Source organism: Lagenorhynchus albirostris, chromosome 5 (genome assembly GCF_949774975.1).
Source record: "Lagenorhynchus albirostris chromosome 5, mLagAlb1.1, whole genome shotgun sequence".
NCBI classification, from domain to species: Eukaryota; Metazoa; Chordata; class Mammalia; order Artiodactyla; family Delphinidae; genus Lagenorhynchus; species Lagenorhynchus albirostris.
The window spans coordinates 63532939-63547046 of NC_083099.1; the positions used below are offsets into that span (position 1 = coordinate 63532939).

The 14108-nt window shown below is 37.3% G+C and overlaps 1 protein-coding gene across 1 annotated transcript in view; it reads left to right on the forward strand.

The window, feature by feature from the left end:
* The window catches only part of VPS8 (VPS8 subunit of CORVET complex), a 300882-nt gene that overhangs the window by 214890 nt on the left and 71884 nt on the right, over nucleotides 1–14108 (forward strand). The window contains exons 43-44 of the mRNA XM_060150214.1: nucleotides 311–480; nucleotides 3444–3609. Of these exons, the coding sequence (XP_060006197.1) occupies nucleotides 311–480; nucleotides 3444–3609 (336 nt within the window). The remainder of the gene's footprint in view (nucleotides 1–310; nucleotides 481–3443; nucleotides 3610–14108) is intronic.

Sequence of the window (14108 nt, forward strand, 5' to 3'; positions counted from 1 at the left end):
AGCCATCAGTACTGAATTAATCCACAGAATGGCAGAGCACACATTTCTCAGTAGTAACTGGTGAGAGCCTTTTAATAATTATTTTGAGAATCTTGATGTATGCACTTATCAATACCCTGCACATTAAAGTTAACCACTTAAGTTTGGGGTGTTTTGATGTTTATTTGATCAGTTTTATGCCTTTATAGTATATTCCAATTCAGTTGTGGTTGAAAATGAAACAAGTGCTATTTTCCACTCATCTCCTCTGTCTCTTTCACTTTATGAACAATTTTTTATTTGGCTTATTTTTTATTTTGGTCTTTCATAGACCCTGCTGGAAACAACGACTAGCCTTCTAAACCAAGATCTCCATTGGTCATTGTGTAACCTGAGAGCTTCAGTCACCAGAGGACTGAATCCCAAGCAGGATTACTGCTCTATTTGTTTGCAGCAGTACAAGAGACGCCAAGAAATGGCTGATGAAATTATTGTCTTTAGGTAAGAAAGGGAAGGAAATGTGACACATATGGTGTATGTGCGTGTATGGTATTGCCAGGCAGAAATACGCGTGGACACACAGCCCCAGTCAATCGTTCTGCCAGTGAACAAAACAAGGCAAAGTTCTTGCCCTTATAGACCTTACATTCTGCATGGGAGTCAGGAGGAAAGGGTGTTAGGGTGGTCAGGCGGTAAATAAATACAGAGTAATAAGAGCTATGGAGAGAAATAAAACACAGGGTAAGGGGATGGAAAGAAGAAGCATTCAGGGTGAGAGTACTATTTTAAGATACTATAATGAGGAAAAACATGTCTAAGGAAGTGACATTTGAGCAGAATGAGAGAGGTAGGAGTGAAGGTTCAGAATATATTTTAAGGGAAGTGTTAACTTGGTGATGTATTAGATGTGAAGTGAGAGGGAAAAACATCTTCGGCCTGAGCTACTGGATGAATGTGGTACCATCCTCTAAGATGAGAAGGAACAGGCGTGAGGAGCTGGGGAAATCAAGAGTCTTGTCTTGGAGATGTTAGGTTTGAGATGCCCTTTAAACATTCAAGTAGGAATGTCAGGTAGACAGTTATTCTAGTCAGAGACATGTCCTGGAGATATAAATTTAGAAATCATCAGCATGTAAATGATATTTAAAGCCACAGTACAAAGAGAAAGGAAGTTTAGTGCAAAAATGGAAAGTTTGATCTCAGGAGGAGACAGCTCATCCAGAATATATGGATAGAGGCAATATAAGATGGACTCTGGAGCCAGACTTTAAATCTTGAGTTCAAATCCTGACTCTGCCACTACTAGCTATGAGACTTTGACAAGTTATTTCATCTCTTTACATCTTAGTTTCTTCATCTGTAAATTGGGATCCTACTTGATAGGGTTTCGTGAAGATTAAATGAGGTAATTTACATAAGATACTTGTAACCATGCTGACATATAGTAAGCACTATATAAGTGTTGGCTTCTGTTATTACAGATACAGGAAGATTGGTAGATTTGGTGGTTGGAAGAGGAAGTAGTTTTCATCACACAAACAGCCCATTCATTCAACAAGTATTTATTGAGCACATACTATATGCCTGGTACTGTTCAAGGGGGTAGGGTACCACATGAACAAAACAAAGGTTCTGCTTTTACAGAGTTTACACTCTAGTGAAAGAGGCAAATAGACAAGTAAAATGCCAGATGGTGACTAACACAGAAAAAAATAAAACATGTTAAGTGAGATATATAGCCTTTGTGGGGGAAGATATTTTATGAAGAGTGGTCAGGGAAAGCAACACTGTTAAGGTGATTATGGACAGACAATTTAAAAATTAATTAATAAAAAGGTAATAATTACCATGAATAAAATAAAACATGGTATAGAGGAGAGAGAACGTTGGGAGCTACTAATTTATAAAGAGTTATTAGGGAAGTTTAAGTAACATTTGAGTAGAGACCTAAAGGAAGTGGCCATGCAGTATCAGGGGGAGAGTGCCCCAGACAGAGGATCATCAAGTGCAGAAACCATGATGCAGGTGCTAGGCATACTTGATGGGTAGTGAAGGGAGCAGGCTAGTGTTGCCTGAGCAGAGTGAAGAGAAAATATAAGAGATGACTTCAGCGGCTAAATCATGTAGGAACTGGGTCATTATAAAGAGTTAAACTTTTGCTCTGAGATGAAAAGCCATTGGATGTTTTTGAGGATAGCGTTGACATGATCTGACCTCTGGCTTAAGGATCACTTTGACTGCCGTGGTGAGAATAGACTGTAGAAAGCCAAGGGTGAAAATAGAATGACCAGTTAAGCTATTGCAGTAATCCAAGTGAGAGATGGCCCAAGATGATTGTAATGAAGTAAGCAGTGGTGGGATTCTGGATATATTCTGAAGGTATAGCTGATAAGATCTGTTTATAGTTTGTATATGAGGTGTGAAAGAAAGAATAGTTTTTGGCTTGAGAAACTAGAAGAGTGTAGTTGCCATTATTTAGATGTGGAAGGTTGGATGAGAGCATGCAGTGGGGGTGGAGTGGGGTGGAAATCAAGAATTTAGGGCGTGTTAAATTTAAGATGCCTAGTAAACATCCATAGTAGAGGTCTTGAGACAGGTAGATGAGGTTGAGGAGAGAAGTCTGGGCTGAAGGTATAAGTGTGGCAGTCACCAGCATGGAGGTGGTATTTTAAAGCTGTGGAACTGGAAGTAATCACTAAAGGAGCAAGGATGGCTATAGAAAGAAGAGTATAGAAGAGAAAGACTACAGAAGAGAAAGGATGGATGGATGGATGGTTTTTTATATATATATATATATATATATATATATATATATATATATATATGGGGGAGGATAGAGAAAAGGAAGATTATAAAGACTATCAAAGAGAAAAGGATTGATGTCTGAGGTGGTCCAAGATTTCAGGTTGGAGAAATGAGGAGGAATCAGTGAAGATGACTTAGAATTATAGTCAACACTCATTTCTGGAAGGCTTATTTGGTAATTTAGTGTATTCAGTAGGGAATTTCTTCATAGGAATAATGTTAGAATTTCCTGTAACACTGACATTTTTTAAATGCTTATTAATCAAATCATGACTCTTGAATTTGATGAGGCAGACCACTCGTTATTATCAAATTACTTATATAATTATGATTTTCCCCAATTGACTTTTTTTCAAACTGTCTAAAAATGTTTCATAGTTTGAGAAATTAACGGAAGTTCAACTCATCCCCTGGTGGTTTGTAATCAGAACTGTGATGCTGTTCATGCTCATAACTTAAGTGCGCAAATACGTGGGTCTGGATTTTAAAAAAGAGAGGACAGCAACAAGTAAATCCCCTTCCTTGTTTCTTAACCTATACCCCATCAGTGCATTTCAGCTTACTGGAAATATTTATCACTTTTAAATACGCTCTAACACAACTTAGGTTTATGATTTTATGATAATGAAAAGTGTCAATTGGTTGCCTTCATTTTGCAGCTGTGGCCATTTGTATCACTCATTCTGTCTGCAAAGCAAGGAGTGCACCATAGAAATTGAGGGGCAAACAAGATGGACGTGCTACAAATGCAGCTCAATTAACAAAGTAGGAAAGTTGAGTGAAAATTCATCTGAAGTTAAAAAGGGAAGAATAACCCCATCACAGGTAAGACTTGTTTTCATGGCAAGATGCAGATGGTCTTTTCTTAACAATGTCTTTTAGGCCTGGCCTCATTTTTTTTCAGGTCCTATAGGCCTCAGCACATTTACTTAATTTGCTGTTTCCTGGTCCTTCCTCTATGCCACCCTATCCTGTAGTTGACCTTAACATCACATAGTGAAAAGTTGGACCTGTTGCTTTTTTCTCTTTGTTTTATCAGCTTTCAGTGTTAAGTCAAAATCAGACCCAGGGAAAAAAAACCTGACCTAGCTTCTCCTAGGTAACAGTTGACAGAATTTCTACACTCCAGTGATAGGCATTAGTTTATATATTCATCCAATAGATAATAGAACTGTGTGCCAGGCACTGTGCTAAGTGCTGGGGATACAATTATAGACAGGACATTTGTCTTTTAGAGTTTATGACCAATGAAATTATAAACAGATTTTCAGAAAGTGTGCTTAAGTTCTTTCTGACACTGAATAGTTGGTGTCTTTTCCATCATCAGTTCTGACACCAATTCTGTCAGTTCTTTGGATACCAACTGGATGTCCAATAATGCAATTAAATTCTGACACTAACCACCAGGAATTAGCATCAGACTCCACAGGTTTAAAGGTTCATTCCCATAAGACTGTCCTCACTTCAGACAACAGTTACAAATGGGGTGCCCAGATTACATGCTCTTCTATCTGACTTACAAATTTAGGGGCCCCCATGACCCACTCCCCCAGGTCTGATAATTCACCAGAACAACTCATAGAACTTAGGAACGTTCTTTACGTTTACCCATTTATTATAAAGGATACAACTCAGGAATAGCCATATGAAAGAAGTGCATAGGGCAAGGCATGGGGGGAAGAGGGTGCCCGAAGCTTCAGTGCCCTCTCTTGGCATACCATCTTCCCAGTATATCAGTGTGCTCACCAATTCAGAAGTTCCTTGAACCTCAGCATTTAGGGTTTTTTATTGGAAGTTCCATTACATAGCCATGATTGATTAAATCACTGGCTGTTAGTGATTAGACTCAATATCTAGCCCCTCTTTCGTCCCCATACATGGGATTGGGGGAAGGACAGGGAGGGGAGAACTGAAAGTTCTAACCCTCTAGTCAAGGCTTGATCTTTCTGGTGACCAGCTGCCGTCCTGAAACTATCTAGGGGTCCCCAGGTACCAGTCATCTCATTAGCATTCAAAAGGCACTCTTTTCACTCAGGAGAGTCCAAGAGTTTTAGGAACTACAAGACAGGAACCAGGGACAAAGACCAAATAACATTTTTTATTATACCACAAGTACTTACAGATGAACTGTGCCGTAAGAGCAGATGATGAGTAGACCTAATCTAGACATGAAAGGTCATGGAAGACTTCCTCAAAATGCCATGTTAGCTGCCTCTGAAGGAAAAAAAAGAAGATAAAGTTTAAGTGCAAGGGTAAGCAGGAGGAGGAGTATTCCAGTCAGGGAACAATATATAGAACAAACAAAGCGTCTCTGCTGGAACTAGGCATTGAGTATGATTGGATCTAGAGGGTGAAAGAATGGTATTAAATGAAATTAGTAGGTAAACAGGGACCATATTAATTATTTTTATGTTTGTGGTAAAGAAACAGGAAGACATTGAAGGGCTTTAAAGAAGGAATGATATGATATGATCAAAATAGTATTTTTTTTTCAGAATAGTACTTTTAAAAGAACTGCAGTGCAAAAAATGAATTGAAAGGGAAACAATAATGGATGTAGGGAGACCAAGAATATTGAAATAATTTTGAGGAAAGGAATGGTAACTTGTACTAGGATGGTGGAAGTTGGGATGGAGAAAAGAGTACATATTTGAGATGTGTCTGAGATGAGTACAAAAATCAAAATAATTAATATGGTCCCTGCCTACCTCACTAACTTCATCTCATACCACTGTCTTTCACCTTCTAGATTCAATTATGCTCAAGTTCTAGTTCTGTACTCTTTTCTGCTTTACAGCAGAGATCCTATATTTGAGAGGTAGAATTATCAGGACTCGGTGATAAATAAATTGGTTGGTGGGGGAGACAAGACAGGGAGGAGTCAAAGATAACACCCAGATTTCTTGTTTAAACTCAAATGGATGGTGGTACCATTTACTGAGATGGAAAAAATGAACAAAGAACATATTTGGGAATAAGACAAAGAATTCATTTTTGGAGTTAGAGCTGTCTGCAGGACATACAGGTAAAGATGTTCAATATGTTTCTGGATTGAAAATTTTATTAGTCATCCAGAATGCTTCCTTGCTTGCATTTAGGAAAGAAAAAACAGGTCCTGTGATTTCTAGAATCTTTCCAAGCTGAATTCAAATGCAGATGGGGGAATCTTATTTATGCAGATACTTAAGGCTTTACATCTTGGGGCACTTAAGTGTTTTTTCTGTTTCAGTTACATCCTGTTGATAAATAACTTGTGATTACATGTGTATTATTGCCTGGATATTACCAATTAGATGTTTTTCTTTCTTCCTAGATAGTCCTCAGAGGCTAAAATAGACTTTTTTCCTTTTTTTAAAAAACACAATTTTATATGCAATTATGTATTTTAATACATAATTTATAAACAGTAAAATTCACTTTCTGCAAGTTTTGGCAACCACCTTTACGGTCAAGACATAGAGCAGTATCATCACCTCCCTCGAAAGTCCCCCATAGCTCTTTGTAGTCAGCCTTTTCCTCCACCCTCCAATCCCTGGCAACTACTGATCCATTTGGAGTTAATTTTTAATAGCATGTGAGATAAGGATTGAGGTTCTTTCTTTTGCATATGGCTATCCATTGAATTGCCTTTGTACCTTAGTCAAAAATCAATTGACCATGTATATGCGGGTCTATTTCTAGACTTTCTATTCTGTTGCATTGATCTATGTATCTATCCTTGCTCCAATACTGCGTCTTTATAGTAAATCTGGATATCAGGTAGTGAGTCCTCAAAGTTTGTTCTTCTTTCTAACATTTGGCTATTCTACTTTTCCATATAAATTTAAAAATCAGCCTGTCAATTTCTACAAAAAAAACACTCATTCTTGGATTTTATTGGGATTGTGTTGAATATCTAGATCAACTGGGGAGGGTTGACATCTTAGTGATATTGAGTCCAATCCATTAACATGGTATAGCTCCTACTTTATTTAAATCTTCTTTGATTCATTTCATCAGTGTTTTATAGTTTTTGGCATATAAATCTTGTGGTAGTTTTGTAAGATTCATTTCTAAGTATTTGATGACTTTTGATGCTATTATATATTTTACTGTTTTATATTTCTTTTTTTTTTAATTTGGCTGCATCAGGTCTTAGTTGTGGCACATGGGATCACCATTGCAGCATGCGGGATCTTTTGTTGAGGCGTGTGGGCCCTTTGTTGTGGCACACGGGCTTCAGAGTGTGCAGGCTCAGTAGTTGCGGTGCTCAGACTCTCTAGTTGTGGTGCATGGGCTCTAGAGCACGTGGGCTCAGTAGTTGCGGTGCGCGAGCTTAGTTGCCCCACGGCATGTGGAATCTTAGTTCCCTGACCAGGGATCGAACCCACGTCCCCTGTATTGGAAGGCAGATTCTTAACCATTGGACCATGAGGGAAGTCCCTGTTTTATATTTCAGTTTCTAATTGTTCATTCCTAGAATATAAAAATACAATTTATTTTTGCATGTTGATCTTTTATCTAGTGACCAGTGCACCTTACTAAGCTTACTTACTAGTACCAGTACTTTTTTGTAGATTCTTTGGTATTTTATACATAGACAATCATATCAAATGCAAATAATGACTGTTTTATTTCTTCCCTTCCAATTTTATACCTTTTATTTCTTTTTCTCACCTTGTTGCATTGGCCTCCAGTACAGCGTTGAATAGGAATGGTAAGAATAGACATCCTTGTCTTGTTACTGATCGTAGGGAGGAAGTATTCAGTTTTTCATTATTAAGTATAATGTTAACTGTAGGCTTTTTGTGTGTAATCTTTATATCATGTTTAGGAAGTTTCCTTTTATTCCATATTTTGTTCAGGATTTTTTCCATGAAAGGGTGTTGAATTTTGAAGACATTTATACTACATTAGTTGCCGTGTTCCCACGTCCCCACACCTCACACAAGAAAGACAGTAATCTGTTTCATTGACTGCCTTCCTGCCTGCTCTCAGAGCATCGAGAAAAGGGAAATTATTTTGAAATTGGATCTATATGTCAAAGACAACTTTATTTCTGAAGCTATCCCATTCTGCAGGGCAGGAGAGGCGACTCAACCTTTTCATTCTTTAGGAAAACCCAAGTGAGATTACTGATCAGATCCTCTTGAAAATCTCTGTTTGATGCTTCCTAATTAATGAAGCAAAATAGAATGAGAACTATCTTGGATTTCTTAAATTTTCCTCTAGCTGTCTGTCTCCTTTGTTTTTCTAGCTAAGATATTGTAAAAAGATCTAGTGGGTTGGTAATGCAAGGAAAAAGAAAATGAAATTTATCAAATACATGCTTTAGATGTGTTTATGCTAATCTTCACAACAAGTTTAGCTGAAGGAACTGTATGTAGCTAAGAGAGGGAGGGCCAGTATTTGAATTCAAGTTTTTAGAACTGTCATCACCCTCAGTTTTCCTGCCTCCAATCTGTTCCATTTTTAGCATTCTGGCTTTATTGAAACCTGACAAAGCTGATTTTTAAAATATATCTATACTATGTCGGCTGTGCTAACTTAAGATTTCTTACCATTGTATGAGCCATTCACATTTTTAATTGTAAGAGAATTTAAAATGAAAATACTAATTCTATATATGATGGTTTTTATCAAACTTAATTTCATGAAAGTTCTACTTTGCTCTTTTAATTTCCTTTGAAAATCTATCACCCTTGGTTATTAAGTTCTAAGCCAGTGCATGGAGAGAAGCAGAGGTATGTGTCCCAGTGACTTCAAAATGAAGCTGAGGTTGCTGGTCAGCTTCCACCTGTTGCTTCCTACCCTCAGTAGATACTGAATACATTTGAAGCTTTTCACTGCCCTTGTAATGTGATCCTTCTGTCAAATAGCTTTTTATTTCATCCTTTTCCAGGACTTGAGATGATTGACTTTTACTTCTTCAATTACTGACTCTGACTTAACAGGATGCAACAGTTACCCTCAAAACTGTGGTTTGGTGGGTAAAGTCTTTCTTCTTGCCTCTCTTAATCTCATTTCTGTTTTTCACAACTGGTGAAAAACAAAAATGTGACACATCAATTGCCTCCCAACAGGTCTGCACAGACATGATTGGAGTTATTCCCCCAGAAAGCCTGCTTTCCTTTGAAATAAGCATTTTATTCTTTGAAAGCAAATGAAAAGAAATAACTCAAATTTCTTTCTTTCTTTCCTTATCTCCATTCCCCCTCCACCTCAGGTTTGCAGTAGCTCAATCTGAAATATAGGTCCAAAGAGTAGACCTTGAAAGTCTGATTTTCTGTTTTGCTTTTGGTATATATTACTCACAGATAAAATACATTTGAGAAACTAATTTCAACTGAAGTTCTCATCATGCTATTATATTTTCTCAACAAATGTTATTCCAATAGAATAGAATAGGATAGGAGTAATTTTATCTTAGATTATTCTTTTATTAAATTTATAGTAGCAAATAACTATCTTAATTGGCACTGATTAGCATTAGAAAAAATTAACTTGCTATTCATTTAAAAAATAATAATTCTTGGTCAACAGCAACTTGATATAAATTCAAAGAAGTATAATTGAAGATTTACTAGATTTTAGTTTTAACATTAGTATATTATTAACAGAGTTTAGAGTGCTTGAGAGAGAGTAAAAAGCTAACACATAACACATTATGTGCCAGAAACATTCCAGTCGTTATTCCTTTTAAAACTTCAAAAACCAAGAGCATTTGGAGACTTATTAGAAAGCCTTATTATGTATTGCTTGATATCTTTTCAGAATTGGATATATCATCACTTATCAGTAAAAAGCCAGGTACATTAGTCCAGTATCAGAGTTTTTTGTTTTTTCAGTAAGAGGTAAACATCTGAAGAAGAAGGGGATTGGAAGTAAACATATAGCTGCCTACTCATCCTTTAATAATCACAAAAGGAGAGAATTAAAAGAAATAACCTGATATTTTCCCTGGTACTTGGAGTTGGTTTTATTTCTTGGTTTTTAGAATTGTCTGAGAAAATGTTTTGTCTTTTGGGATAAATTTACAAATAAAGTCAGAAGGAAGTATTTACAGCTTTGAAGAAATTATTCAGTAAATGACATTTATGCTCACTGGTCATAATCCTATTAACCATTAAGCATTGCTTATTGATTTTGGATTCCCACTATAAATTGGAGATTTGTTTTACATGCCATTTAATGAAATAGAAACACTGGTATTAATGCCCTGTTTTCATTTGTCCATTTTTAAAGAGTATTAGCTCCCTGTTATAAATATGTTAGATTCAAATTAAATGCTAAAAAATGAGATTTCCATTTTTGGTGATAGCAGCATTTCTCAAAAGAGTATCTTCTAAATTCAACTTACAAATTAAATGAAGATTAATATGTCTCGGAAGTGCAGAGAGGTGATAAATAATCCTAATATAAATGAATCTGTTTGAGGAGATTATTGCCCATTTTCCAATAATCTTGTTATTATACCCTAGTATTAAGTGATTCATTACTTCAGCCAATATATAATATATGCCTACTTTGGACCAAACACTAGTCTTGGTACCAAGTATACACTGGTGAACAACAACAACAAAATAGTTCCTAACATCATGTAGCTTACCATCTAGTAAGAGAGCTAGACAGTAATTAAGTAAACAAACTATCAAACATATAATTTCAAATTGTGATAGGTATGTGAGTGCTATGAGGGGAAAGAATAGAATGTTATAGGAAGAATAACAGAAGGGAAACCTACTTTTTATTGGGTGGTCAGGGGATATCTATCTGCAGAGATGAAAATAAGATGCTACCAGACCTGGGAAGAACATTCCAAGCAAAAGAGAACAGCAAGCACAGAGGAACTGAGGAGGGAAATGACTTGTTCAAGGAACTGAAAAAAGATCAGTCTGGAACATAGTGACTAAAGAGGAACATAGCAAGGAATAAGGTTTAAGAGATAGGCAGGGCCAGATCCTTATTAGAATGTAAGACTCTGGTGAAGAGTTTAGTTTATATTCTTAAAGTAAGAATAAAAAGGATTTAAAACAAGGGAATTCATACCATCAATTGATTGTGACTGTGGAAAATGGATAGACAGCCACACCTCTATTACTGTCCAAGTCTTCACCTCTTTGCCAGACCAGCATAACAATCAGATTCTTAAGATTCTATAAATTTGGTCACTTCCCTTTGATCCAGAAAATGCTTGTGTCCAAGGGACCGAAGGAAGACAATAGTACCGAAAAAGTGTTTCCAGTCTCTGCGTAGAACTAAAGCTTTGCTGGAAATATGGGCGAAGGGCATAAAAAAGTTTTGTTGTCCAATAAAATGTGAAAAAATGTTGAACTTCACCAGTGATCAAAGAAATACCAGTTAAAATAGCATTTTAATGCCATTTAAAAAAACTTATTAAACTGGCAAAGTTTTAAAAATACATATTAAACTGGCATACATTAAAAATACTAATGCAGGGACTTCACTGGTGGCACAGTGGTTAAGAATCTGCCTGCCAATGCAGGGGACACAAGTTCCAGCCCTGGTCTGGGAAGATCCCACATGCTGCGGAGCAACTAAGCCATTGTGCCACAACTACTGAGCCTATATGGTCAACTAATCAATCACAAAGGAGGCAAGGATATACAATGGAGAAAAAAACAGTCTCTTCAATAAGTGGTGCTGGGAAGACTGGACAGCTACATGTAAAAGAATGAAATTAGAGCACTCCCTAACACCATATACAAAAATAAACTCAAAATGGATTAAAGACCTAAATGTAAGACCAGACACTATAAAACTCTTAGAAGAAAACATAGGAAGGACACTCTGACATAAATCACAGCAAGATCTTTTTTGACCCACCTTCTAGAGAAATGGAAATAAAAACAAAAATAAACAAATGGGACCTAATGAAACTTAAAAGCTTTTGCACAGCAAAGGAAGCTATAGACAAGACTAAAAGACAACCCTCAGAATGGGAGAAAATATTTGCAAACGAATCAATGGGCAAAGGATTAATCTCCAAAATATATAAACAGCTCATGCAGCTCAATATTAAAAAAAAAAAACCCCAGTCCAAAAATGGGCAGAAGACCTAAATAGACATTTCTCCAAAGAAGACATACAGATGGCCAAGAGGCATATGAAAAGCTGCTCAACATCATTAATTATTAGACAAATCAAAAGTACAATGAGATATCACCTCACACTGGTTAGAATGGGCATCATCAGAGAATCTACAAACAACAAATGCTGGAGGACTTCCCTGGTGGCGCAGTGCTTAAGAATACGCCTGCCAATACAGGGGACACGGGTTCGATCCCTGGTCTGGGAAGATCCACATACTGCGGAGCAACTAAGCCCGAGCGTCGCAACTCCTGAGCCCACGCACCTAGAGCCCATGCTCCGCAACAAGAGAAGCCACCTCAACAAGAAGCCCACGTGCCGCAGTGGAGAGTAGCCCCCGCTTGCCACAAGTAGAGAAAGCCTGCACACAGCAACGAAGACCCAACGCAGCCAAAAATAAATAAATTAAAACAAATGCTGGAGAGGGTGTGGAGAAAAGGGAACCCTCTTGCACTGTTGGCGGGAATGTAAATTGATACAGCCCGTGTGGAGAACAGTATGGTTCCTTAAAAAACTAAGAATAGAATTACCATATGAGCCAGCAATCCCACTACTGGGCATATACCCAGAGAAAACCATAATTCAAAAAGACACATGCACCCCAATGTTCATTGCAGCACTATTTACAATAGCCAGGTCATAGAAGCAACCTACATGCCCATCGACAGATGAATGGATAAAGAAGATGTGGTCCATATATACAATGGAATATTAGCCATAAAAAGGAACAAAGTTGGGTCATTTGTAGAGATGTGGATGGACCTAGAGACTGTCACATAGAGTGAAGTAAGTCAGAAGGAGAACAAAAAATATCGTATATTAACGTATATATGTGGAATCTAGGGAAATGGTACAGATGAACCGGTTTGCAAGGTAGAAATAGAGACACAGATGTAGAAAACAAATGTATGGACACCAATGGGGGAAATCGGGTGTGGGTCGTGGTGGGATGAATTGGGAGATTGGGATTGACATATATACACTAATATGTATAAAATAGATAACTAATAAGAATGTGCTGTATAAAAAATAAATTTAAAGAAAAAAAAAGAAAGGTATACCTACAGGGACTTCCATTTCACTAAGAGTCTTTTGGGGGAGAAATGGACAAAATATATAAAAGAATGGTTCTCAAGACATTGGACCTCAAGCCGTGAAGGAGAATAACCCTTGAGAGACAATAAACAAATGATGTACTAAAGTACTGCTTGAGGAAAGTTTCCAAGCCACTGCACAGGGAGGGAGAACCAAGACAGAGCTCATCAGTATCTCTGATTTTGGACAGAGCAGGGAGTCCAGGGAAAACAAGGGCTAGAGTTCACAGGAGAGAGCCACACAGAGAGAGGGCTCCAGAGATCTGCAGAAGGCAACCTTGAGTTGAATACTGACCCACTCATGTTTGTGAGTAAATGACTCAAGGCCAGAAAAAGGAGCACCCAAAAGTATTAGAGGTAGCAGTGCCCCAAATTCATATATAGCCAGGAATACTGCAAGCTGGAAAATGTCATAATTCACAGGGCAGCACTGAGAGTACTAAGTAAGGGTTTGACCTCAATATTGCGGGAAGAGTTAACCCTAGACTAGCTGCTGTTTTGATCCCACGCAACAAAACTTAACAGCAAAATCTAAAGAGATCAAATTATTTGTATGTATTTTAACAACATCCCAGAACAAAGTTCAAGATTATGTTAAGGATTACAGGAACATCTAACCGAACACAGTAGAATTCACAGTGCCTGGCATTTGATCAAATACTACAAGGCATGCAAGAAAGCAGGAACATACAGGTCATAAAAAGGAGAAAAAAATCGATTACGTGACATTTTGGAACAGGCAAGTTATGGAGACAGTAAAAAGATCATTGGTTGCCAGGGGTGGTCGGGGGGAAGGATGAAGAAACAGAACAGAGGATTTTTTAGTGTGGTGAAAATATTCTGTATGATACTATTGATACAATGATGGATATAAGTCATTATGCCTTTGTCCAAATCCATAGAATGTGCAATGCCAAGGGTGAACCCTAATGTAAACTATGGACTTTGGGTGATAATGATGTGTCAACATAATTTGTCATCAGTTATAACAAATGCACCACTCTGGTGGGAGATGTTGATAATAGGGGAAGCTGTACATCTGTGAAGCATGCCACATGTGAAGTATCTCTGTACCTTCCTCTCAATTTTGCTATGAACCTAAAACTGCTCTTAAAAAAATAGTCTTAAAAAAAAAAATCC